The 27,776-nt window shown below is 34.3% G+C and overlaps 2 protein-coding genes across 2 annotated transcripts in view; both read left to right on the top strand.

Moving 5' to 3' along the window:
* LOC308641763 (uncharacterized protein) overlaps positions 1 to 26,346 on the top strand; it is a gene marked incomplete at both ends in the record, with an annotated part of 32,174 nt that extends 5,828 nt beyond the window's left edge. The window contains 3 exon segments of the mRNA XM_081280371.1: positions 18,945 to 19,020; positions 25,397 to 26,300; positions 26,303 to 26,346. Coding sequence (XP_081136497.1) covers positions 18,945 to 19,020; positions 25,397 to 26,300; positions 26,303 to 26,346 — 1,024 coding nt within the window.
* On the top strand, positions 10,782 to 11,726 carry LOC308637754 (olfactory receptor 5P76-like; the record flags this gene model as incomplete). Its single annotated transcript, XM_081274510.1, has 1 exon — positions 10,782 to 11,726. The coding sequence occupies one exon, from the start codon at positions 10,782 to 10,784 to the stop codon at positions 11,724 to 11,726; it is 945 nt and encodes a 314-aa protein (XP_081130636.1).
* Positions 26,347 to 27,776: the final 1,430 nt, after the last annotated feature.

Below are 27,776 nucleotides of genomic sequence, written 5' to 3'. Positions count from 1 at the left end.
TATGCTAGTGCACAGTAGGGTGACTAGATACAATAACATACTGTGCATGTCAAAAGCTAAAGAAAGGATTTTAAAGGTTTCTTCATAAAATGATAAAAGTTTAAGAAAATTGATTTATTTAACCTTATTTGAGCATTACACAATGTATACATGTATCAAAACATTATAAGGTACCCCATTAATATGCACAATTTTTATAAACAGTCTTGTATACTACAGTCAATAAACGACAGAGACTGGTTTTGCTAGCTTGTTTGGAAATTTAGAGAGGACCTTTTAGAAAGATATGAGATATGTAGACAGATGTAAGCCTAATGTCTGAGTATTAAATCTGGCTAAATCCCAGGCTTGCCACAAAATTATTTAAGCATGGGCTATGCTAAAGAAGGAGATGTATGCACAGATGGTTGGATTGTGTACAGCAAGATTTTTGAGTTTGCTGCTACTTTCACTGAGGGAATTATTAAACGCAGACATCAAGGTGCAGGAAGATGAAACAGTGATGAATTGAAGGATCAGAGAACAGAGCTTGGGAACAGATAAGCCTGAGGAAATTTAGTGGATACCTACATGTAAGGGAGCTGCAAACAAGAATAAACTGTCCAAATTATAGTTGAGTACAAAATTCAATCATAGAGGAGTCTCCCTAAGAGTCATGTATAAAAGCACCAACTAGAAGTTGAAAGAACTTAACACACACACACACACACACACACACACACACACACACACCACTATTTAGCTTTGAAAAAGGAGATTCTATTACTGCAACAACATAGATAAAACTGAGGGACATTACACTAGGTGAAATAAGGTGGTCACTCTGAATAATAAGGTTCCCTCCTCAGTGTGGGAAACATGAAGGCCCATTCTCATCATTTATAGTCAATGTATTACTGGAGGTCCCAGGCATGCAATAAGACAAATAAAATTAAGAAAGATCAGACAAAGAAGAAGGAAAAGTACCTTTATTAGCAAACAGCATGTCTGTTTACACAGAAAATTACAAACGATCTCTAAAGCATAACACTAGAATTAATTTAGTAAGATCATTGGTGATATTATAATTAATGCATAAAACATTCCACCCTTGACTTTACGCATCTTGCTTTATTTACTCAGCATGATGTTCTCCAGATTTGTCCATTTACCAGCAAATGACATAATTTCATCTTATTTATGGGTTAGTAAAATGACATTTTCTTTATATTTTTCTATTGAGGGACACCTAGGTTGGTTCCATAACTTTGTGATTGTGAATTATGCTACTATAAACATTGATATGCAGGTATCCTTACAGTATGCTGATGTTAGTTCTTTTGGATAAATACCAAGGTATAGAATAAGCTGGGTCATACATAGTGGTTTCATCCCTGGTCTTTTGAAGAATCTCCATAGTGCTTTCCATAGTGGTTATACTAACTTGCAGTTCCACCAAAAGTGTGCTTTTTCTGAACATCCTTGCCAGCATTTATTATTATTATTTTTTTATGATTTCCATTCCAAATGGAGTGAGGTAAAATCTCAATGTAGTTTTGATTTGAATTATTCTGGTTCCTAAGAATGTTGAACATTTTACCATCTATTTATTGGCCATTGGCATTTCTTCTTGAGAAATAGCTATCTAGTTCATTTTCTCATTTGTTGTCTGGGTTATTTAGTGGGTTTTTAAAGTTTTTAGAGTTTTAAATATATTCTGGTTATTAATCTCCTATAAGAAGAGTAGCTAGCAAATACCTTGTATCCTGCAGGCTGTCTTTCCACACTCTTAGTTATTTCCTTTGCTGTACAGAGGCTTTTTAATTGAAGCCATCCCACTTATTGATTCTTGGTTTTATTCCTTAAATTTCAGGGATCTTACTAAGGAGATCAGTCCTGTGCCAATATGATAGGAGTAGACTATGTTTTCTTCTAGCAGCTGCAGTATTTCTGATCTTTGATCTACTTGGAGTTAATTTTTATGCAGGGTGACAGGGATCTAGTTTCATTTATTCTACATGTGGATATCCAGTTTTCCCAGAACCATTCGTTAAAAATGCTGTTTTCTATTGTATGTTTTTGGCAACTTTGTGAAGCATCAGATGACTGTATATTTGCCTTTGAGTCTTCTATTTCATTGGTCTTCACATCTGTTTTTTTTTTTTTTTTAAAGAGAATTTTTTTAATATTTATTTTTTAGTTCTCGGCGGACACAACATCTTTGTTGGTATGTGGTGCTGAGGATTGAACCCGGGCCGCACGCATGCCAGGCGAGCACGCTAGCGCTTGAGCCACATCCCCAGCCCTTCACATCTGTTTTGATGCCAGTGTTGTGCTGTGTTTTTTTAAACTGTAGATCTATAGTATAATTTGATGGTTTTTACTGTGGTGATGAAGAATTGCTCTTCTTTCTCAGGATGGCTTTGCATATTCTGTGTCTCTTCTTCTTCCAAATGCATTTTTCTACTGTTTCTCTAGTTTGATGAAGAACATTGGTATTTTGATGAGGATTGCCTTGAATCTCTGTAACATCTTTGGTAGTATGGTTACCTTGACAATGTTAATTCTGTCTAACTAAGATCATGAGAGGTCTTTGTATCTTCATGTGTTTTCTTCAATTTTTTTTAGTGTTCTATAATTTTCACTGTAAAGTACTCTTACCCCTTCCATTGGTTAGATTTATTCCAAAGTTTTGTTTGTTTGTTGTTTGAGGGTATTGTGTATATAATTGTTTTCCTGACTACTTTCTTAGCAGATCTATTATTAAAATATAGTGATTGATTTTTGTGTATTGATCTTGTATCCTGCTACTTTTTTGAATTTGTCTATTTACTCTAGAAGTCTCTTGGTAGAGTGTTTTGGGTCTTTGAAATATAGAATCAGATTATCAGAAAAAAGATAATTTGACTTCTTCATTTCCTATTTGTAGACCTTTCATTTCCTTTTCTTGTCTGATTGCTCTGGCTAGAATTTCAAGAATTGTATTGAATAGAAGTGGTTAGAGTGGACATACTTGTCTTCTTCCTAATTTTAGAGGATAGACTTTCAGTTTTTCTCCATTGAGTATGATGTTGGCTTCAAGTTTGCTATATACAGCCTTCAGTTTTGAGGTATATTCCTTCAACTCCTGGTTTTCCCAGTGTTTTTGACATGAATGGTGGATAGACTTTGTTGAAGGCTTTTTCTATATTTATAGAGATGATCATGGGATTTTGGACCTTGATTCTATTTATGTGATGAATTAATCTTCTTGATTTGCATATGTTGACCCAACCTTGCAATCCTCAAGTGAAATAAACTTGATCATTGTGTACAATATTCTTAATGTGGTTTTTTTTTGGGGGGGGATGTACCAGGGTCTGAACTGAAGGGCACTCAACCACTGAGCCACATCTCCGCCCCTATTTTGTATTTTATTTAGAGACAAGGTCTCACTGAATTGCTTAGAACCTCACCGTTGCTAAGGCTGGCTTTGAACTTGTGATCCTCCTGTCTCAGCCTCCTGAGTTGCTGGGATTACAGGAGTATGTCACTGTGCCCAGATTAATGTGTTTTTGAATGCAGATTGCCAATGCATGGAAATTTTTGGCACCAGGGATTAAACCCATAGATGCTTAACCACTGATTCACATTCTTAGCCCTTTTTATTTTTTATTTTTAGTTAGGGTCTTGCTAAATTGCTTAGGACCTCACTAAATTGCTAAGGCTGACTTTGAACTTGTGATCAGATTGCTAATATTTTATTAATAATTTTTATGTCCATGTTCATCAGTATATTGATCTGCAGTTTTCTTTCCTGATGTGTCTTTATCTGATTTTGATGATAAGGATGTTACTGGCTTTATAGAATAAATTTGGGAGTGTTCCCTCCCTTTCTATTTCATGGAATAATTTGATGAAGATTGGCATCAGTTCATCTTTAAAGATCTTAGTTGGCAATTCATCTGGTCCTGGGCTTTTCTTTCTTGGGAGGTTTTTATTGCTGCTTCAATTTTGTTGGTTTTTATTGCTGCTTCAATCTTATTTGTCTATTTAGGCTTTCTATATCCATTTGTTTCAATTTGGTAATTCATATGTGTTTAGAAATTGCCAATATTATCTAGATTTTTCATTTTATTGCAGTATAAGTTTTCAAAATAATTCCTTACAATCCTTAGAATTTCAGCAAATGTCTTTGGTGATATCTCCTTCTTCATCTTTAATTTGTTGATTTGAGTCTTTTTTCTATTTCTTGTTACTTTAGCTAAAGGTTTATCAATCTTATTTATCTATTCAGAGAATCCAATACTATGTTGAATTGATCCATTGTATTTTTTTAATTCTCAATTTCATTAATTTTGGCTCTAATCTTAATTATTTTCTGTCTTCTATTAGTTTTGGAATTTATTTGTTCTTGCTTTTCTAGAGCCTTGACATGTCACATTAGGTAATTTATTTGAGACCATTCTTTTTTTTTTTTTAAATGTATGCACTCAATGCTCTAAACATTTCCCTCAGAACTGCCTTCATAGTGTTTCAAGGATTTTGATATCTTGTATCTCTGATTTGTTCATTTCTAAATTTAAAAAATTTCTCACCTGATTTCTTCTCTGAGTCATTCCTCATTCAAAAGTGCTTCAATTGCCATGTGTTAACATGATTGTGATTTTTATTTTGCTACTGACTTCTAGTTTCATTCTATTATGATCTGATAAAATACATGGAATTATTGTTTTGAGTTTTTTTGGGTCGACTAAGACTTGCTCTGTATCCTAAAATATGGTTAATTTCGGAGAAGTTTTCATGTGTAGCTGAGAAGATAGTGAAATCAGTTGTTGAAAGACAAACTATTCTGTAGATATCCTTAATGTTCACTTGATTAATAATATTTTTAGATCTGAAGAGTCTGTACTTAGTTTGTGTCTGAATGGCCTATTGGTGAGAGAGGTGTACCATAATACAGTATTACTGTACTAGATTGTATCTGGGACCTTATGTCTAGTAGTGTTTATTTTATGTAAGTAGGTGCACTAACATTTAGGCATAAATATCTACAATCATTATATTTTCTTGTTGGATAGACTCCTTTACCAGTATGAGGTGATCTTCCTTATTTCTTATGATTAATTTTAGCTTGAAGTTTGCTTTGTTAAATATGAGAGAAGCTACTCCATTTGCATGGTATATTTTCCCCCAAAACTTTTATATTCAGCCTGTGTGTCTTTGCTTATAAAGTGAATCTCTAATGAACAACAAAAGGTTGGGTCCTGTTTTTTTTAACCCACTCAGCCATCTACATCTTTTAATTGTAGAATTGAGACCATTACAGTGTCATCATAAAGAGATGATTATTATTTCCTGTCATTTTGATTTATTTTTAATGTTTTATTTACACTTGGGTTTCCTTCACTAAGCTACTCTTCTAATGGGATTCCCTCATTTTCTCTCTTTGAAGTTTGGTTTGCATTTCCTCTGCATGAAATATTTCTTTAAGCATTTGTTGTAATGTCTGTTTAATAGTCATAAATTTCTTTTAGTTTCTGCTTATCATGGAAGGCTTTTATTTCACCTTCCAATCTGAAGGATATCTTTGCTGAATAAAGAAATCCTGGTTGGCAATCATAATCTTTCAGAATTTGGTGTATATTATTCCAAACCCTTCCTAGCTTTTAAAATCTGAGCTGAAAAATCAGTGGTGATTCATATTCATTTCCATCTAAGTCTGAACTTCTGTTTTTGTCTTTCATCTTTTAAAATTAAATTCTTGTTCTGCATATTAGATTTTATAATTATAATGTGCCTTTAAGAGGATTTTTCATGATTTCATCTATTTGGAGTTCTGAATACCTCATATATTTGAATATCCATCTCATTTTCCAGGTTTAAAATTTTTTCTATTATTATTTCACTGAAAAGGTTTATACATGTTCTTAGTTTGTATCTCACTTTATTCCTTGATGCCAATGATCCTTAGATCTAGTCTCTTCATATTGTTCCATATTTCCTGAATATCTTGGTCATGGTCTATTATCATTTTTAGTGCCAAGTTTTTAAAGATTTTACATTTTGTCTTTGATATCTGAAAAATCTGTCTTCTGCATCATCTAAACTATTAGTGATACTTTTCATTAAATTTTAATTTGGTAAATTATTTTATTTCAATGATATCTGTTTGATTCTTGATAACAATAACTATCTATTAATTGAAATGATCTTCCACTTCCTGTATTTTCTTTCTTAGTTCATTTCATATATTTACTTTTAGGTTCTTAGTCATTTTATACATCAACTTTTAAATTATTTATCTGGCTTTTTGTCCACTGTAATATCTGAAGGCATGCAGTGCAAATCCCCAAACCTTGTTCTTGGTACCTTAAACAGCTCTCACTATTCTGATTGGTTTGCATATCTACACAAATAATCTTCCTAATTTACAGAAAAAGTCCTTATAAAACATGATTCACATTGCATTGAATCTCCACATTAATTTTTTTTTGAGGATTGGAATCTTAATGATACTGGGTTTCCCATTCCTGGTATATGGTATATCTCATTTTATTTGATTAGGTCTTTTAAAATTTCTACTTAAAATTATGAATGTTTGTCAATCTACTCCTAAATATTTATGCTTTTGTCATATTATAAATATATATGTTTATTTTTAATAGTAGCATGTAAAAATAAAATCCCATATTATACTTTTATTCTTCCAATTTACTAAATTAGCTCTAATACATGTTTATATATTTTAAAAATTTTGCATGAAAAACTGCATACAAATACAAATGGAGACTTTTATTTTTTGTTTAATTTTTATGTCTTTACTTTTTACATTACTCTGTATTACCTTTCTTCAATACCTAGGGCCTGTATAATATTGATTGAAAGTATGGTGAGGGTGGGTTCCATTATGTTTTCCACAAACATAAAAGGAAATAATTTCCTCTTTTACCATTAAGAACGATAGTGGTGGAAAACAATACATAGATGCTCCTTGCCAGACTTCTTATTATTTACTTCCTATTTTCTACTTTCTTTTAGGTTATTTGAAATTTTTGAATTCTGTTCAACTTCTCCATTGGCATTTTTGGCATATATTTTTCCTGTTTTTTTATATTATTACGCTCAAAATTGCAATACATGTTCCTAAATTTTCACATTTTACCTAGGGTTACTATTATAGTAATTCAGCTCAGATATAAAGACACTGAGATCTTATATTTTTATTTTCTCATGCTACATTTATGGGATTCCAAAATGGCGGCGGGCGCGGAGAGATCAAGTCTCTGACCTCTTCAGCTGTGCGGGCATAGGGAGTCGTAAACAATCTAAATTCTGTTTGCTCAGGATCACTAGGCAATGCTGAGCTGACGTGGATCTGGGGCGAACAGTCTAGGCCTCTCAGAACACACACTGAGCCCAGATCGGATGAATTCAAGCTCCTGTTCCCCTGCTTCCCACAGACAAACAGCTGTGACTCAGCACTAATCCATCCCGCTGAAACAACTGGTCAGCCCTTCTCATCCTACGGAGGTAAATGCCTACCGAGCCTTCACAGGTAGTGGCCACAGGTTTGAAACGGGGCTTGGGAGAGACAGTAAGGACCCACCCGTTGCATTCGTCACCCGGCAAAGGGAAATGAACTGTCGCCATTCTACATTTATGTTGTTATTGTTGTATCTCTTGCATGTGTCTACATAAATATATTAATATTATACATTATCATATAGATTATACATGCAAATAATATACATGCAAATAATATGCAGACTTTTATGTACCTTAAAGAAATTAAAGTGTATACAATAGATTTTTATATCAAAGTATTCACCATTTTAGATTCTCTTTATCCATTCTTGCAAGTGAGAGACTCATTGTCCCCTGATGTCCATCTTCCTAGTTGTTTTATCAACAACATAACTGAAACAACTGTAACTTGATTCAACTGTAACAAGGTGGAAACTCAGAGATGGACTTCCAGAATTGTCCACCTGAAAGCTAAGGTTATGTGTCTGCACTGCATTCCACTTACATTATTTGGGGTTGTGCTCAGGATCTTAGCTGCTTCCACATCTAGAAAGTCTTGCCTAGGGACTGTATAGGTGGCTGATGGTCTCCCAGAAGGTTGTAAGCTTCAGAGAAAGAGTGGAGCATGGAAGGAGACACTTTGCTGGATGGTACCAGGAGAAGAAATCTAACAAGGTGAGGTAGAATCTTGTAGAATAGGTTGTTTGGATTCTTCAGTCTCCATTCTCTCATTTGAAAAATGAGGATAACAAGCTGTTTACAATGATTCATGCCTTTAATCCAAGTAACTCATGAGGCTGAGGCAGAAGGATTGCAAGTTTGAGGCCACTCTCAGGATCTTAGTGAAACACAACCTAAAAATAAAAATATAAAAGAGGGTTAGGGATACAACTCTGTGGTAGAGTGCATGTGGGTTTATTCCCCAGTACTACCAGAAAAAATAAGTATAATAGAAGTTCCTACTTGATAAAACTGTTGTGAGAATTAAATATACGTAAAATGTTTAGCATAGTGATTGCATAAAGTGAGTTCCATGTGAATATTGGTTATTATTATATTAGTGGAGGCAAAATCACTCCTCAAATGAGAGGTTTCAGAGAAGGTTGAGATAGGAGATTCTCAAATTAGAATTAGTAAGAGCATATGGGTAAGACTAAGTCTTCAGGTTGAAGATTCCTGCATTCCACCATGATCTATCTACACCACAAGCAAGTACTCAAGAAGCAATGCTTTGAGATACTTTTTCATATGGAAGTCATCCAAACATCTTTTAAAAATGTGTACTTCTTTTTTTTTTTTTTTTTTTTAAAGAGAGAGTGAGAGAGGAGAGAGTTAGGAGAGAGAGAGGGAGAATTTTTAATATTTATTTTTTAGTTCTCGGCGGACACAACATCTTTGTTGGTATGTGGTGCTGAGGATCGAACCCGGGCCGCACGCATGCCAGGCGAGCGCGCTACCGCTTGAGCCACATCCCCAGCCCTAAAAAAATGTGTACTTCTTTATACAACTCTCAAGACAGTTATTTTCTTATTTCTGCTCTGCAATTAATGTACATGACTTAACAATTAACGTACATGCCTTAAAATACTTATTACTTAAAATTCAACTTTACTTGCAGTTTTACCTCCTATTCCCCAAGGTACTTAATGGCAAGTGTTACAGACATCAATACACAATACTTATCAATAAACACATATTGATTGATCAATAGCTAAGGTTAGCATTTTGTATCTGAAGTACAGCACTGAGTATTTCTTAATCAGAAATATCAGAGTTCACTTGGAACTAATATTTATGTATAAGATAATTTGTCATATTATGCTCTTTAGTAATTATTAAACAAAGGTTACAGAACTATGCAGGTAGAAAAAACAAAAGAACAAATTGACCACTTGAGAATTGACAGAATCTTGAAGGATTGGTTGTTTTCATGTTTGAATTGAACTTTTCAATATCTACTACATAAAATAATGATACTCTGTGATGCCTTTGAATTCACATATGCATCTCTAATGTCTTCAGAGATTTATCCCCAGCTGAGAACAAAATGAAAAGAGCTATATAACCACAATGTTTTTGGTCTATTACTGAAATATGAATCAGTTCTCATTTCAAGAGGTAAGATTTTGACTTTTGTTTATGAATCTGATGTATTAAACTTCATGTACAATTTGAGAAAACTTTATTCTCTAAAATTATCTGTGCTCAGAAAGGGTAGTGTGGAAAGAGAACAGGTGTAATCAAGCAATGAGCTAGTGGGCAATATTGGCTGATTTTCTCTGTTTTCACCATTAGTTTCAGGGGAAGGAAGAAATAGTCACAGCCCAAGTTATCAGAAATCCTTGTTCTCTACCCATAAGACAGAAACTTATGATCTTTCAACACTATGCAAAGGTGGCACTCTAACAATGTTGAGATGTTTTGGGAATTCCTTAGTATTTAGAATGAATATTTTAAAATGTAAGGAGAAAAAAAATCTTTCCAGAATATCTTCTTGTGTTTTTGCATCTGACTGTTAGTTAGGAGGTAATCTTAGAAAAAGCTTGGTGAATATACTCAGTAAACTTGGAGAGGAGGTTGACCTGGTCAGAAGTTTTGTGATTCTTCTTTTAATTCTATGTTTTATTCAGCTGTATATTATGTTGACAACAATATTATTTCATACCACAAAATCCAAATTAGAAATTATTATTGCAGTAGGAAATAATTTGATTTATTAAATGAATTTATCAGGTTTTTTTCATACGGATTGTATTGATATTTTAAAACATTTAATGCAACAATATTTTTAACTTCAAATACATACAAATTACCCAGCAAATTTATAATACACTTAAAGTATAATAATCAATACATATAATTCATATATATATATATATATATATATATATATATATATTTCTTATATGCCGGAAAGCTAATAAAGCTTATAAAGTTTAGCCTTATTGAAGTCATCCTTGGAAAAATCAATGAATAAGAAAGAAAAAAAATGAATATTCTTTTTTCCTAATATATTCATCATTCATTTTTGTTACTTTCATCTGCCTTATAACTTGATTTTTTTGAAACCATATAATATATGAAGAAGAAAAGATACTATATGAAAGAATTTTTCTGGTGTTTCTACTAAAACTAACATAAATCACTGATTAAGTCACCATTGCACATAAATAAGTACTGGCCCTTGATCATCTTTATTTACTTCCCATATACATTAATGAAAATGAAACCATCATGTTTATAAATACTTTCATGTCATGTTTCCCTACAGGTCATTTTTCAGCAGCCACTGTCCCATGGATTCCCTGGTCACTGGGAACCACACTGCAGTAACAGAGTTCATTCTGTTGGGCTTAACTGAGGATCCAGTCCTCCGAGTCTTCCTCTTCGTGATCATCCTGTGCATCTACCTGGTCACCATCTGTGGCAATCTCAGCACAATCATTCTCATCAGAGTCTCTTCTCAGCTCCATCATCCCATGTACTTTTTTCTGAGCCATTTAGCTTCTGCTGACATAGGCTATTCGTCTTCTGTCACACCCAATATGCTTGTAAACTTCCTGGTGGAGAGAAACACCATCTCCTACCTTGGGTGTGCCACCCAGCTTGGTTCAGCAGTGTTCTTTGGGACAGTGGAGTGCTTCCTTCTGGCTGCCATGGCCTATGATCGCTTTGTGGCAATCTGCAACCCACTGCTTTACTCCACCAAAATGTCCACACAAGTCTGTCTCCAGTTATTTGTAGTGGCTTATACAGGGGGTTTCCTCAATGCTTCCTCTTATGTAATTTCTTTCTTTTCTTTGCTCTTCTGTGGACCAAATCGAGTCAACCATTTTTTCTGTGATTTTGCTCCTTTAATTGAGCTCTCCTGTTCTGATGTTGGTGTCTCTGCAATTGTTTCCACATTTTCTGTTGGCTCTATCATTGTGGTAACAATTTTTGTCATTGCCATCTCCTATATCTTCATCCTCATCACCATCCTGAGGATGAGCTCCACTGAGGGGCGCCACAAGGCCTTCTCCACCTGCACCTCCCACCTCACTGCAGTCACTCTGTTCTATGGGACCATTACCTTCATTTATGTGATGCCCAGGTCCAACTACTCCACTGACCAGAACAAGGTGGTGTCTGTGTTCTACATGGTGGTGATCCCCATGCTGAACCCTCTCATCTACAGTCTCAGGAACCAGGAGATTAAGGGGGCTCTGAAGAGACAGCTTAGTAAGAAAATATTTTCTTAATGACATCTTTTATTTTCTCAGGCTTGATATAGTTAAAGTGTCCCATAGATATAATGAATATAAACTGAGTGCTTGTGTTTGAAATACATTTTTCAACATATCATTTTCAGTGTAGAGCTTCTCAGTAAATATAAGAGTTCAATTTTCAGATGTTATAGTATTCAGGGATTCATAGTGAGTTGCCATTAATAAAACTAAATCAAATTTTAAAATTAAGAATTCAAATAGACTCACAGAAAACAAAATCTGCTAAACATGCTTTTGAAGTAGGAATCAATGGAAATAATGGGCAATATAAACAAAATCACAAAGATTTAAAATGTAGGAATTAATTAACATAGACTATAATATTACTTAGAGTAAAATGCTAAAATATCACTTGAAATGTATATTATCACAGAGAACAAACAGAACTAAAAAGCATGCAGAACAATCATACAGAACTTCGTAACTGAAAACTTCACCATACCCACAGACTTAACCAGGTTTGCTCCTCTGATATCACAATGCTGAGGAATTTTACAAAGGATTTCATGTGATAGTACAGGCAGAAGAGCATCCTTGCTTAGAAAACTTATGACCTTAACTAGAACCAGTTTATCTTATAATGTTAGAGGTAGTTCTGGAGTCCTTACAAGGGCTGCTTATGGTTAAAATCAGCACACACTGGAAAGAATATGGCATAAAACAGAATGTGTTTTGTGTATTGTCCTCTTGCTCCAGATGCAATTTACAATTAATAAATCATTTTTGTTATAAACAATGCTTCCCATGACCATTTGATATTTTAGTTTCTTAGGATTTATGGGAAATTCAGTCAAAGTCAAATTGACTCACAGAAAACAAAATCTGCTGAAAATGCTTTTGAAGTAGGAATTGTTGGAAATTGAGAGAAGACAAAATATTTTCTTAACTATTTTTTAAAGGGTACAATGCACATTATCAGGCATCAAAAATGTTATACAGTTTTGATTTATAATTCTGAACAAATATACTGAATAAGAATCCATTATGGTTCACAGGCAGAATATAAGACCTTGAATGCTGTTTTCTAAGAAATGGGTCACCTTTTTGTGTGCAAATACATGGTTCTCAGAGAAATTATAAAACAACTTCAGGTTTTATAAAAGAGGCACTATAGTCTTCACATTTCTGTAATTTTTTTTGTGGAACAGTCTCAAATCTTTTTCCAAAATAATATAGCTATTAATAATGAAGTTATGCATAAAATAATGGTTAAACAAAAGTATAAGTTTTTGGCTTTTGATGCATTTTACAGTAATTTTTCTATAACTACATCAGTGTTATTGCCACATATTAACCTTCTCGGCAGGAAAAACATAATAGCTAAGGAAAAACTAAAACTCCCCTCTCAGGTAAATGAAATATATAAGGTAATAATCTGATATAGTTTTTTTGAGACAGGGTCTCACTCAGTTGCTTAGGGCCTTGCTGAATTGCTGAGGCTGACTTTGAATTTGCAGTCCTTTTGCCTCAGCCTCCCAAGCTGTTGGGATTACAGGTGTGAGCCACCATATCTGCTTGATATGTTTTTTTGTTTTTTTTTTAATTTTATTTTTTTATTGGTTGTTCACAACATTACAAAGCTTTTGACATATCATATTTCATACATTAGATTGAAGTGGGTTATGAACTCCCAATTTTACCCCAAATGCAGATTGCAGAATCACATCGGTTACACATCCACAATTTTATATAATGCCCTATTAGTAATTGTTGTATTCTGCTACCTTTCCTATCCCCTACTATCCCCCCTCCCCTCCCCTCCCATCTTCTCTCTCTACCCCATCTACTGTAATTCATTTCTCTCCTTGTTTATTTTCCCATTCCCCTCACAACCTCTTATATGTAATTTTGTATAGCAATGAGGGTCTCCCTTCATTTCCATGCAATTTCCCTTTTCTCTCCCTTTCCCTCCCATCTCATGTCTCTGTTTAATGTTAATCTTTCCTTCCTGCTCTTCCTCCCTGCTCTGTTCATAGATGCTCTCATTATATCAAAGAAGACATTTGGTATTTGTTTTTTAGGGATTGGCTAGCTTCACTAAGCATAATCTGCTCTAGTGCCATCCATTTCCCTGCAAATTCTATGATTTTGTCATTTTTTATTGCTGTATAGTACTCCATTGTGTATAGATGCCACATTTTTTTTTATCCATTCATCTATTGAAGGGCATCTGGGTTGGTTCCACAGTCTAGCTATTGTGAATTGTGCTGCTATGAACATCAATGTGGCAGTATCCCTGTAGCATGCTCTTTTAAGGTCTTTAGGGAATAGTCCGAGAAGGGCAATAGCAGGGTCAAATGGTGGTTCCATTCCCAGCTTTCCCAGGAATCTCCAAACTGCTTTCCAAATTGGCCGCACCAATTTGCAGTCCCACCAGCAATGTACAAGAGTACCCTTTTCTCCACATCCTCGCCAGCATTTGTTGTTGTTTGACTTCATAGTGGCTGCCAATCTTACTGGAGTGAGATGGTATCTTAGGGTGGTTTTGATTTGCATTTCTCTGACTGCTAGAGATGGTGAGCATTTTTTCATGTACTTGTTGATTGATTGTATATCCTCCTCTGAGAAGTGTCTGTTCAGGTCCTTGGTTATTTGTTATCTTATTGTCTAATTTTTTGAATTCTTTGTATACTCTGGATATTAGGGCTCTATATGAAGTGTGAGGAGTAAAAATATGTTCCCAGGATGTAGGCTCCCTATTTACCTCTCTTATTGTTTCTTTTGCTGAGAAAAAACTTTTTAGTTTGATATGTTTTTCAGAAAGCAATTTTACACCAATTTTTAAATAGCACAGTGTAAAAAATCTGAACTACAATAGACAACATTAATAAGAGCACAATTCACAATAGCCAAGCTAGAGAACCAACATAGGTGCCCTTCAATATATGAATAGATAAAGAAAATGTGGCATATATGCACAGTGGAGTATTATTCATCCATAAAAAGAATAAAATTATGGCATTTTCTAGTAAATGAATGAAACTGAAGACTATCACACTAGGGGAAATAAGACGGTCCCCAATAGTTAAATGTTGAATGTTTTCTCTAATATGCAGAAGGTAATCCAAAATAAGGGGGAGGGGCTGAAAAAGAATAGAAGAAAGGTCAGTAGTGTAGACAAAGGGGAATAAAGGGAAAGAAGAAGAGATAGGACAAAGGACAGTGGAATGAATCTGACCTAATTTAGAATGTACATATATGAATATACCACAGTGAATCTCACTATCATGTACATCAGCATGTCCTTTTTAAATTAAATTAAATTTAAAAAAACATCTGAATAAATAGCAGAAAGATCAACAGAGTAGATCAAAGAGAATGATGGGAGGGGAAGGGGAAGTACTGATGACTGCATTGAATTAGAACAAATTATATTCCATGCTTTCATCATTATTTCAAAATGACTCTTACTGTCATGTATAACTAAAAAGAACCAATAAAAATAGTTTACCAAAAATATGTAGAATATATTGAAGCGCAACAACCTATAGCAAAGAATAAACAAAATATATTTTTAAAAATTGACCTAGAATTGGAAATGAGCATAAGTCACAACTTGTTTTAAAAGTTTTCATTTTTCAATTTATAGTACAATAAATCCAGAAATCAACAAAAAGATAACTAGAAAACCTCCTTTTATTGGCAAATAAATTAATATACCATTAAATATTCCACATGTCAAAGAAGAAATTCAAAATAGATATTAGGACACAAATAAATAATTAGAAAATTGTATGTATATGCATATATATAAACTTGTGATTGAGGTATACAATTTTATTTAAAAAATTATAAACTTAAATTCATGCACTAGAAAAATGCTAAAAATTAATGATTTGTCTTCATTTCAATAAGGTATAGAATAACAAAGAATAGGGAATAATGCAAACACAGAGTGTAGAAGTAAAAAATTGTAATTAATAGGAGAAATTAATCAAATAGAAGATTACATAGTGGAGCAGAAAAACATTGTCAAATATTTATTTTCTTACAATGATTTTTATTGGTATGTTTATTCAAAAATAAAAAGGAAAGTACAAAAAAATAAGAAGAGTAAAAAAGAATAGGACTATAGATTTTTCAAATATTATTAATAAGATTGAATATAAACAATTCTATGTAAAATTTTCTTATAACTTAGATAAAATTAAAAGTTCTAAAAATAATAAAACCAACCAAAACTAACTCAAACACCATAAGAAAACTCTATTAATCATTCAACTACTAAAGAAATTTAATCAATGTATAAAATAAAAAGTAAATAAATAAATAAAAAGTACAAACAGAAATATCTCATATAAGAGTTACTAAATATTAAAGATGTTCAAGTAAGTAATAATTTCAATATTATACAAACTCATTGACAAATGAGTGCACCGTTCACCTCAGTAATAACACTTCAGATGTGTTGATACTGAAACACAACGATGATGAAAGCAAAGGGAATCATAGCCCAACTTTTTCTTTCTGAAACTCAATAAAAAAATTTTCTGGAATATTAGCAAACTCAATCAGCAATTTATGAAAATAAAAGTATATCAATATAAGGTTTAATTTTTTCTAGGAAGGAAATGCAGATTTAACAATAGAAGCTCAACATAGATTGAAGTAATTAAATATCAGATTCAAACAGAAATCCACTAGCTGAAAACCATAGTAAGCAAACTGAAAAATGTGACAGCAAGCATCAATAGGAGAATTGACCAAACAGAAGGAAGAAGCAGTGAGATCAAAGGCAGGCTATTTTAAAGTGCAAGTTTGGAGGTGGAAAAAGAAAAGAGAATGAAGAATAATGAAGAAAGCTTATAGGAATTTTGTGACAGCATTCAAAGAGCAAATATTTGTGTTCCAGGGTTCCAGAGGAAGAATGACAAATGGGTCAAAACCTTACTCAAAGAAATAATAATAGAAAATCCCCCAAACCAGAAGGATACAAAAATCCAGGAATAGGAAGGTCAAAGTTTATCAGTTAAATTCAATTGAATTTATTTAGGAAGTTTATTCAGTTTATTTAGGAAGTTTATTCAAGTTTATTCAGGAACATAAGCAAGCTCTCAAATGTTGAAGACAGCGAGTTATCATAGCAGCAAGAGATAAGAAACAATACATAAGTTTGTCCATTTCACTGGACAGCAGACTTATATGTGAAATCTAAAAAAGCTATCATATGGAAATTTACTTATTTTGGTACCTGGGGTTGAGCCTAGGGGCACTGAACCACATATCCAGGTCTTTTATTATATTTTATTTAAATATAGAATCTTACTGAGTTGCTTAGGACCTCACTAAGTTGCTGATCCTCCTGCCTCAATCTCTCAAGCTGCTGGAATTAAAGGCATGCACCACTGCATCCAGCAGCAGAAGTTTAGAATAGAATAGTGGTTACCAGAGGTTGGGAATTATGAGAGAGGTGAGAAGGTTGGGGAAATAGTGCTAAGTTACAGTTAGGAGCAAGAAAGTCTCCTATGCTAGTGCACAGTGTGGTGACTAGATATAATAACATACCGTGCATGTCAAAAGCTAAAGAAAGAATTTTAAAGGCTTTATCATAAAATGACAAATGAGAAAATTGATTTATTCAGTCTTATTTGAGCATTGCACAATGTCTACATGTATAAAAATATTATAAGGTATCCCATTAATGTGCACAATTTTTATAAACAGCCTTGTATACTACCGTCAATAAACGACAGAGACTGGTTTTGCTAGCTTGTTTGGAAATTTGGAGAGGACCTTTTAGAAAGATATGAGATATGTAGACAGATGGAAGCCTAACATCTGAGTATTAAATCTGCCTAGATCTCAGGCTTGCCACAAAATTATTTAAGCATGGGCTATGCTAAAGAAGGAGATCTATGCACAGATGGTTGGATTGTGTACAGTAAGATTTTTGATACTGCTACTTTCACTGAGGGAATTATTAAACACAGACATCAAGGTGCAGGAAGATGAAACAGTGATGAATTGAAGGATCAGAGAACAGAGCTTGGGAACAGATGAGCCTGAGGAAATTTAGTGTATACCTACATGTAAGGGAGCTGCAAACAAGAATAAACTGTCCAAATTCAAAAAATTCAATCATAGGGGAGTCTCCCTAGGAGTCATGTTTAAAAGCACCAACTAGTTGTTGAAAGAACTTAAAACACCCACACACACACACACACACACACACACACACACACACACCCCACTATTTAGCTTTGAAAAAGGAGATTCTATTACTGCAACAACATAGATGAAATTGGGGGACATTACACTAGGTGAAATAAGGTGGTCACTCTTAATAAGATTCCCTCCTCAGTGTGGGAAACATGAAGGCCCATTCTCATCATTTATAGTCAATGTATTACTGGAGGTCCCAGGCATGCAATAAGACAAATAAAATTAATAAAATTAAGAAAGATCAGACAAAGAAGAAAGAAAAGTAAGCACCTTATTAGCAAACAGCATGTCTGTTTACACAGAAAATTACAAAAGATCTCTAAAGAACATAACATTAGAATTATTTTAGTAAGATCATTGGTGATATTATAATTAATGCATAAAACATAAACAGTATTTTAAATATGTGGATCAAGTGATTGAAAATAAAAAGATGAAAACTAACTTACAATAGATTTTTAAAAATCCCAAAATACTTAGGGATAAGTTGATGAAAAAAGTTATGCAAGACTTTTATACTAAGAATTACAGAGCCCTGACGAGAGAAAATAAGGATCTAAAGAAATGAAGACAAGTATACCACATTCATGGGGTCGGAAAAAGCAATATTATTAAGATGCAACTTCTCAAATAGTTGAATTTCATATTCGCTGAAATTATAAAAATTGTGGTAGGATCATTTGTAAGAGATTGATAAATTAAGTCTAAAATTTATATGAATATGAATACCAGCTGGAAAAAGGAAAATAGTTTTACAAAGAAGAACAAATTTGATTATTTGCAATACATAATTTCCAAACTTATCAGATAACAACAGTTACCAGAGTGTTTTATATTTCATAACTCTTATGGTTTGTGGTTCTTTTGTTATACCTACAAGTTTTTGCCAATACCCCAGTGAAAATATTTACTCTTTAATTTATCTATAGGTATTCTACTGTTTTATATTTTGCACATGTATCTATGATACATTTTGAGTTAATTTTCTTAAATGGTGTGATATAAGAGTTGTGTTTTGTTCCTGTGTAGATATGCAGTTGTTCCAGTAATAATTGCTGGGGCCACAGTGGAATCCATGCCGGCAAGCCCACTACCAGAAGCTCTAGTGAGTGTGGTTTCTTTCTTGGCTCTGAATGAATGGATTATCTCCAGTAACGTGGTCTGGTGCTGGGATGCAGGTCCACTTCAAGTCTACAGATAGAAGGCCTGTAATTATGTGAATAGACAAGCATGGCTTCTCTGGGTCCCTGGGACAGCTTCTACTGGATCACTGGGTAAGTCCTTGGAGAGGTAGTACAGTCACAGTGTATGGTTGAGAGATGATGGAATTGAGTCACAGGGCTGTTTCAGGGTCCACAGTTGAGACTTAGTTCTTTAAGCTTGTCTCTAAGGTCACAGATATGTGTACCTCCAACATGCTTTTTTGCCTGTTCTTAGAAAGCAAGTGAGAGAGGCTGGAACTGATTTATAGGGTCATTTCAAGGTCCACAATAGGGTCTGTTTCAGTGGGCCAGACTACAAAGGAAAGAAATAATATATTTTGATGCCTTCAGATTTAAGGACATACTGACTTGTAGAGTCAAACACTCTAGAAGGGGCATTAGTTGAATATATGGACGGTTGCAAAATTTGAGGATATACAATAATGGTTTTGCCTAGCAAAATAAATCACTTTGAGATACTCTACTTATGGTAATTTGTCCACAGAACTGTAGGAATGATGGGTTTCTATGTTAGCCCTTAATCCATATGAAGGCAGGTGGGGTATACAGGTGAATTTAATCCAGTATTTAATATACTTGATTTATTACCTGCTCCCTTAATAGAATATGTGTGTTTCATTGCATGTTCTGCTTAGTCACAAGAGTATCTTAAATTGTTCTATTGAGGGGTGAGAAGACAGTGTTCCAAGACACCTAAATAAAGGACATCCCAATGGGTACAAGAATTTCAAGATGATCTGAATTTTTCTGCATTAAGATGATTACTAAGTAAAAATAATATTTCTTCCCTTACTATTCTGTCCTTCAGTTCCAATTTGATTCAAAGGTTATCCTAATTGTAATTATTGTGACATCATCATCCTAACCCCAATTAAGCAGATAAATTATTTGTTCTAAATATGCCTTGGGAAAAAAAGAACTCTATCCCTAAATTTGCATTAAAGTAGGAAAAAATAATTCCAAAAGACACCAGGGCATTTAGATATCCCTTTGGGGAGGGTCAGCCAGGCTGTAATGAATCACCTGGTTCCATATGTCATTTTTGTACAATAAACCCAAGGACTTTCCTCTCAAAGGAGCAAGCAGCAATAAACCCTAGAGGATCTCTCATGTTCTGTTGGAGCCTTCTTTTCTCCTACCACACTCAGAAAGACACCCACCTCATCCTTGCTGCCTCTACAAAACTATTTTCCTTGATTGGTGCCTGTGTTCCAATGGCTCATATCATGGAGTGTTCAGTCCTGAACTACCTATTAAAATAAATGGAAACATTCTACTTTATAAAGTCCTCTTGGGAATTCAGGATTAATAATTCTGCTTCTAAAAGGTAAGTGCAAAACTCATAGATTTTGTTAAAACGAATTTTCATTTGGTCAACAAGAAATTGAAAACAAAAGACCTATTTTCATCAATTTTAGTTCTTGACCCGTGTGGAGACCACACCCTCAGCAACACGGGCATTGTGCAACAGTTATTCTGGGTAGGAGACTGCAGGTCAGTTTGCATGGTCTGTGGAAGCCAGAACCATTGCTGAGCTTGAGCATCGAGGAATATGAAAAGTAAATTAGAAGAAAAGCCTGACACTTAGCATATATAAAGGTCATAGTCCTGTGCTCTCTATTCATTCATCTTACCTAGTGACCAATTCTTTGATGGAAAAGATATTTTGTCAAGAGTCCTCGACCCAGGTGAACCAGTGTGAACAATAGTGGAAGGCTCTAGACCTGAGGTGGCCAGTGGAGAGGAAGGAAACGGCAAAACCCACTAGACACATTATGCATATGGACAGTATAGTCCAGAAGTAAGAAGGCATTATTTACTGTACTTCCTGTTTTATTTTGGATTTGTGGTGAAAACCTCTTGATGGTGTAGGAAAAAAAAAATTCATAGTTCTCATCCAAAAAGTTGCACAATTGGAAATCTACTAGTATTTCATTAAAAGAAGTTACTTAACCCTGATGCATGACTACTTCTGGGTAGTTTACAGATGTTATTTCTTTTAATCTGAGAGCAAAGCCGCACTATAGGAACAATTATTCCTTTTTTACAAAGGCAAACCCCAAGTGTCAAAGGTATTGTGTCATGTGCAAGTCAATATAGCTGGCCAGTAGGAGGCCCAGGATCTGAGTTGTCTGACTCCAGTCTCCATGACTCTGTGGTCAGCATAGATTGACTCAAGGGTGTTACAATGTGAGGGGGTTACCCCCTGAGCTGTGCTTGAGTCAGAAGGTAAAGGGCAGGAGTGCTGCTGGGTTCTAAGCCTCATTCCTCAGACCAGAGTGTGTTCAGAGTCTGACAAAGAGGATTTCAAGGGACTAAGAAGCATAGCACAAGCATAGCACAAAGGAACTATGGATGCTTAATTTTAGAATAGGGAAGGCATGATAGCTGTGTTCAAGTATTTCAATGTTTTGATACAGAAAGTAGACTATTTGTACCATTAACTCATGGTGAGACAACTGATAAGATAAAAACAGTGTTTAATGACAGAGCTAACATCAAAGGCAGTAAGCTATCTGGTTTGAATAATTTTTTAAACTCACTTAATGAAGATCAATCAAATAAGAGAAAGAACACATAAACTGCAGGTTCTCAATTGTTGGTTCATTATACTTCATCATTCACCAAAGAACTCAGTTCCACCATTGGGGAAATTAAATGTTTACTTATTCTTAAGTCAGAAATTTTAAAAATTTTAAGAAGAAGACATTTAAAATTGATATTTAATGTATCTTGTAAAAGTTTAAAAGTTTAAGGAACATAAAATGTGTTTCTATGAATATTATAACTAGTAACCTTGAGTAGAAAATCACAGCATCATATTAACATGATACTTTAAAACAAAGGATGCAAGGAAGCAAATGTAATGGCGGATATTGTGTGTGTGTGTGTGTGTGTGTGTGTGTGTGTGTGTGTGTGTTTTGCTGGGAATCAAATCCAAGGCTTCACACATGCTAGGCAAGTTCCCTACCACTGAGTTACATCCCCTGCCCTAGGAAGATATACTTAGAAAAATAATTGAAGATGTATTATGAAAACCTTTGAGCATAATGCTAACACATTTGATACATATTCAATATAGGATTTCACTTAAGAGGATTAGTCATGAACATGGGAAATATTTTATTGACAATACTAAGTAAAAATATAAATTACAAAATGTAATGCATAATATTATTATGGATATATACATATACTACTATATATATTCTCAAATTAAATAAACTAAAATGTATTGTGAGGTGTTATTAAAGTTAAAGATGTATAGGAGAGACTTTCTTTAGCTGCTGAATAATATGCAAGACAATAATGTAGAGAGAAAGGGGAGGTCCTTGGGAATAAATTGACCAAGCAATGTATATATATCTATGGGTATGTAACAACAAAACCAACTATTATGTATAATTATAATGAACCAATACAATTTTTTAAAAAAATTAAATATATGCAAAAAGTATTCATATATCTGTAGGCCTTACCTGAAGGGATTGTTATTTAGCTGAAGTTAATGGAAATAAAAAAGATGTACATAAATAAAATTTTCAGAAACACAAAGAATCCCTAATTAAAATAATTTTCATTTTGTAATATTTGAAAGAACCCCTCAGAATTACTTGCATTCTTTGTTTTTTTCTATTGATAAATATAACTTACTTTTCTAACTTTCATTGAATCTTCAGTATGACTGCTATAAGTTTTTGTGTCTTTCCTAATTAGTCATAATTATTTATTTATCATTAATTCTGCTTTCTAAGGACTCCTTCAAACCACAGGATTTGGCCTTTGTCCCATGAAAGTGGCAGAACATGGAGAAGGCAATAGACTCTCTAATCAAAGTGCAGCCAAAAACTCAACAAATCAGTGAGCAATAAGGAGCAATAGGATGCAGCATTTTCATTGTTGCAAAGTATAGGGATAAACTATCATGGAGCACAGAGCACACTTCCTTTGAACTATTGTCTTTAGAAAAATAACTAGGAATGGGAATACAATTTAAATTTATCATATTTTGTCATGTTGTCCTCCTGATGTTTGATTCAATTTGTAGGATCCCTTGTCTGATAGATAGTAAAGGAGTTTGAAAAGACAAATGCCCAAAAGGAAAGTTGCTCAATTACATTCATTCAGTGTATTATCATGCAGATCTCAAAAATTATGCTTGTAAAGAATTATTTTTTAAAATATTTATTTTTTAGTTGTAGTTGGATACAATACTTTTATTTATTTATTTATTTTTATGTGGTGCTGGGGATCGAACCAAGGGACTCGCAAGTGCTAGGCAAGCCTCTACCGCTGAGCCACAACCCCGGACAGCTCATTACATTAATTTCAATGTAAATTTTTACATTGAAATTAAAATAAATATATCAGAAAGGAGCTCATATGCTGTGCTAATGTGAAAGCATTAGAAGAATTAAATGATTCACTTTGGCATCATCTGCTTTTTACTTGCTAGAAATCACTAAGACACATTATTGTGGGTTATAAGAAGAAAATTATGAAAGGAAGGAAGAAAATAAGAAAGTAAGGAGTAAAATTTATCCATCCTTGGGGAAATTGGGAATGAAAAATAGAAGATGAAAATATAAAAATGGAAAATAAAATGTAAACTGCATTAATAGGATTTTATTAAATGTCTTACAACAAGAGGAAGAGACCTAGGAAGACTCCCAAGTTGCAGACATGAGAGTTTGGTGGATGGTGGTATCCAAACAAAGTTTTTTTTTAAAAAAAAATTGTTCCCATTAGTTATACATGACAGCGGAATGCATTTTGACTCATTGTACACAAATAGAGTGCACTTTCTATTTGTCTGGTTATACACGATATAAAGTCACACCATTTGTGCAATCATACAGGTACATAGGATAATAATATCTATTTTATTCCACCATCTTCCCCTTCCCTATACCCACTCCCCTCTTCTCACTCCCCTCTGCCCAATCCAATGTTCCTCCATCCCCCCACCTCTGCCTTAAGGATCTGCACCCACATGTTAGAGAAAACATTTGGCTTTTAGTTTTTTAGGATTGGCTTATTTTGCTTAGCATGATATTCTACAAACTTCATCCATTTACCTGCAAATGCCATAATTTCATCCTTCTTTAAGGCTGAGTAATATCCCATTGTGTATACATACCACAGTTTCTTTATTCATTCATCTATTGAAGGGCATCTATGTTGGTTTCACAGTTTAGCTATTGTGAATTGAGCTACTATAAACACTGATGTGGCTGTGTCACTGTAGTATGCTGATTTTAAGTCCTTTGGATATAGACCAAGGAGTGGGTCAAATGGTGGTTCCATTCCAAGTTTTCTAAGGAATCTCCATAATGCTTTCCAGAGTGGTTGCACCAATTTGCAGTCCCACCAGCACTGTATGAGTATATCTTTCTCCCAACATCCTCACCAACACTTGTTGTATTCATGATAATTGCCATTCTGAAGGAGTGAGATGAAATATTAGAGTAGTTTTGATTTGCATTTCTCTAATCGCTAGAGAGTTGAACACTTTTTCATATATTTGTTCCTCAATCATATACCTTCTTCTGTGAAGTGTCTGCTCAGTAGCCCATTTATTGATTGGTTTATTTGTTTTTATGGTGTTAAGTTTTTTGAATTCTTTATATATATCCTGAAGATTAGTACTCTGATGTGTGTGTGGTGAAGATTTTCTCCCATTTTGTAGGCTCTTTCTTTGCATTATTGATTTTTTTTTCTTGCTGAGAAGAAGCATTTTAGTTTGAATCATCCCATTTATTAATTTTTTATTTTATTTCTTGCACTATAGGAGTCTTGTTAAGGAAGGCTAACTAACAGGTCCTAAGCCAATATGATGAAGATTTGGGCCTACTTTTTCTTCTATTAGGCAGAGGGTCTATGGTTCTAAAAATACATAGTGTTAATGAGTTATTGGGAGTCTCATCATTCTCAGTGTATTGGAAGTCCCATTCCCAATAGCTCATTAAAACTTATGAATATGGACCTTGGGAGAGAGACCTGCCTAAGAGTCAAGGTTTGAGAGATACTTTTATGTAAACATTACATGAATAAATCAATTTCTCAGACTGTAGAGACTGAAGCTCATGCTTCTTTTTTTGCAAAGAGAAAACAATAACAACAACACAATCCATTAGAGTACTGATATTTATAGGTTGGGCAGACAGAGAAGCTACTATGAGTGAGTCTATGAAATAATTGAAGAAACAGGAATGTGTGGAATAAAAACATTAAAAAAATTCTCATTTCCCTTAACAGGAACAAGTCACACAAGAGATGGAGGTTGGAAACCACACCACGGTGACAGAGTTCATCATCTTGGGGTTGACAGAGGATCCTACACTTTGTACCATCTTCTTGGTGATATTTCTAGGAATATATGTTGTCACTTTAGTGGGCAACACCAGCATCATAGCTCTAATAAGAAGCTGTTCTCAGCTTCACACCCCCATGTACCTGTTCCTCAGCCACCTGGCTTTTGTGGACATTGGGTGTTCCACAGCAGTCACACCTATAATGCTTATAGGATTCTTAGGACATGGAACTATCTTCCCTGTGGCTGGCTGTGAAGCCCAGCTATGTTTTGTGGTGACATGTGGAACCACTGAGTGCTTCCTATTGGCCGTCATGGCCTATGATCGCTATGTGGCCATCTGCTCTCCTCTGCTGTACTCCACCCACATGTCCCCCAGAGTCTGCCTTCTCTTAGTGGGGGCTTCCTACCTGGGTGGCTGTGTGAATGCTTGGACATTTACTAGTTGTTTATTGAGTCTGTCTTTCTGTGGACCAAATCAAATCGATCATTTTTTCTGTGACTTTTCCCCTTTGTTGAAACTTGCCTGCTCAGATGTCTCCTTAATTGAAATTATCCCTTCCATCTCCTCTGGCTCCATCATCGTGGTCACAGTGTTTGTCATTGTTCTCTCTTACATCTACATCCTCACCACAGTCCTGAAGATGCGCTCCTCTGAAGGGCGCCACAAGGCCTTCTCCACCTGCACCTCCCATCTCACTGCGGTCACCCTCTACTATGGGACCATCACTTTCATCTATGTGATGCCCAAGTCCAGCTATTCCACCAGCCAGAATCGAGTTGTTTCTGTGTTCTACACAGTGGTGATCCCCATGTTGAACCCCCTCATCTACAGCCTGAGGAACAGAGATGTAAAGAGGCCCTGAGGAAGGCAACTGTCAGAATATATTCTTAGGATCTATTCTTTGAATTTAGGACTACTTATCTAGTGTTCATGTACTCATATCACACATAGTACCTACCACATGCTTCTTAACTGATTGTTTAAATTAAATAATATTTCTTTGTTCTAACTCTCACCTTTATACACCTATATCATTTGGGAGATACCTCAATATCAGTAAAAATGATAGTAATAGTTAGTGCTATTATTGAACTCCTGCAAATGCCAAGCCCTCTTCCTTTATTTAATTTATTTAACAAACAATAATTTGTACTATGTGTCAGGCCCCATTCTAAACGTATTATAGCTGTGAAATCATTTATTTTGCACAACAACCCAATTAAGAGGTGCCATCATTTTTATTTTACAAATAAACTGTCTGGACAAAGAGATAGTCAGAAGAGTACCAATAGTCATACAGGTAAAGAAATGTGAAGTCAACATTCAAATCAAGACTCCAAAACTCTGATGCTTCTACATTTAATTTTTCCAAAAAATCTGATGCTGACATTATAAATTTTACTTATAAATGAGAAAAGAAAGTCTTAGGGAGTTCAATAATTTATTCAGATTTAGATGGATTCAATTTCTCTGTTTCTAATGCTCAATCCACTTGATCTACACTATTCCACCACAATCAGTCTACTGATGTCAGCACTGTTAATGGATGTAGGGGATTTGTTTAAGGTTATCAAACCTAAGTTGGTATACTGCATAAACTTTTTGGACAAACTTTATGCAAGATGGTCTATTTTGTCCAGACACTGGCACAACTGTAAGGCCATGAAAACTGAATTGATTCCTATCTTTTGGGAAATCAGGTCTTGGCACCATCATCACTTTATTTGGCTGGAATTCTAACCATATTTAAATACACATTAAAAAATAGACTACTGACATAATATGTCCTTCATTATTTATAGAGCTTTATAAAGGCATTCTAAAATCTAAACATTACAATTAGTATTTTTACAACAAGCATCATTCCATAGGACTAGATTTATTAAAAAAAATTAGAACTGGCAAAAATTGAGAAATTTTGTCACAGATCACTCTACATAATTCTTTTTCTAAAAAAAGATCTACTTTTATTTACATTATCATCATCATGAGACTAGAAAGAATGAGGAGAGATTTGCTGCAATTTAGAAACTTCAAAGAAAATATTGACACAACTCTTTATGGTATCTTAAAGCAAATCTGAGAATCTGATTGTCCTTCCTCAGTGTAAGGAGGTGAGAGAGATGAGTTTGGGAGATACTAAAACAAGTTTGAAGCTGGGAGCAATGGCACACGCCTATAATCCCAGAAGTTTGGGAAGCTGAGGCAGGAGGATTGCAAATAGAATATAGAAAGTGCTTCAAGTACTACATAGCTGCCTTTGATAAAATACAAGAAGAAAGCTCTTAACTAAAAAAAAGATTTGTTTTATTTTTGAGAAA

The sequence above is a fragment of the Spermophilus citellus genome (genome assembly GCF_964194105.1).
Source record: "Spermophilus citellus genome assembly, chromosome: 2".
In the NCBI taxonomy this organism is placed as follows: domain Eukaryota; kingdom Metazoa; phylum Chordata; class Mammalia; order Rodentia; family Sciuridae; genus Spermophilus; species Spermophilus citellus.
The sequence above is the reverse complement of the archived record's forward strand: the minus strand, read 5'-3'. Positions and strand labels throughout refer to the sequence as shown.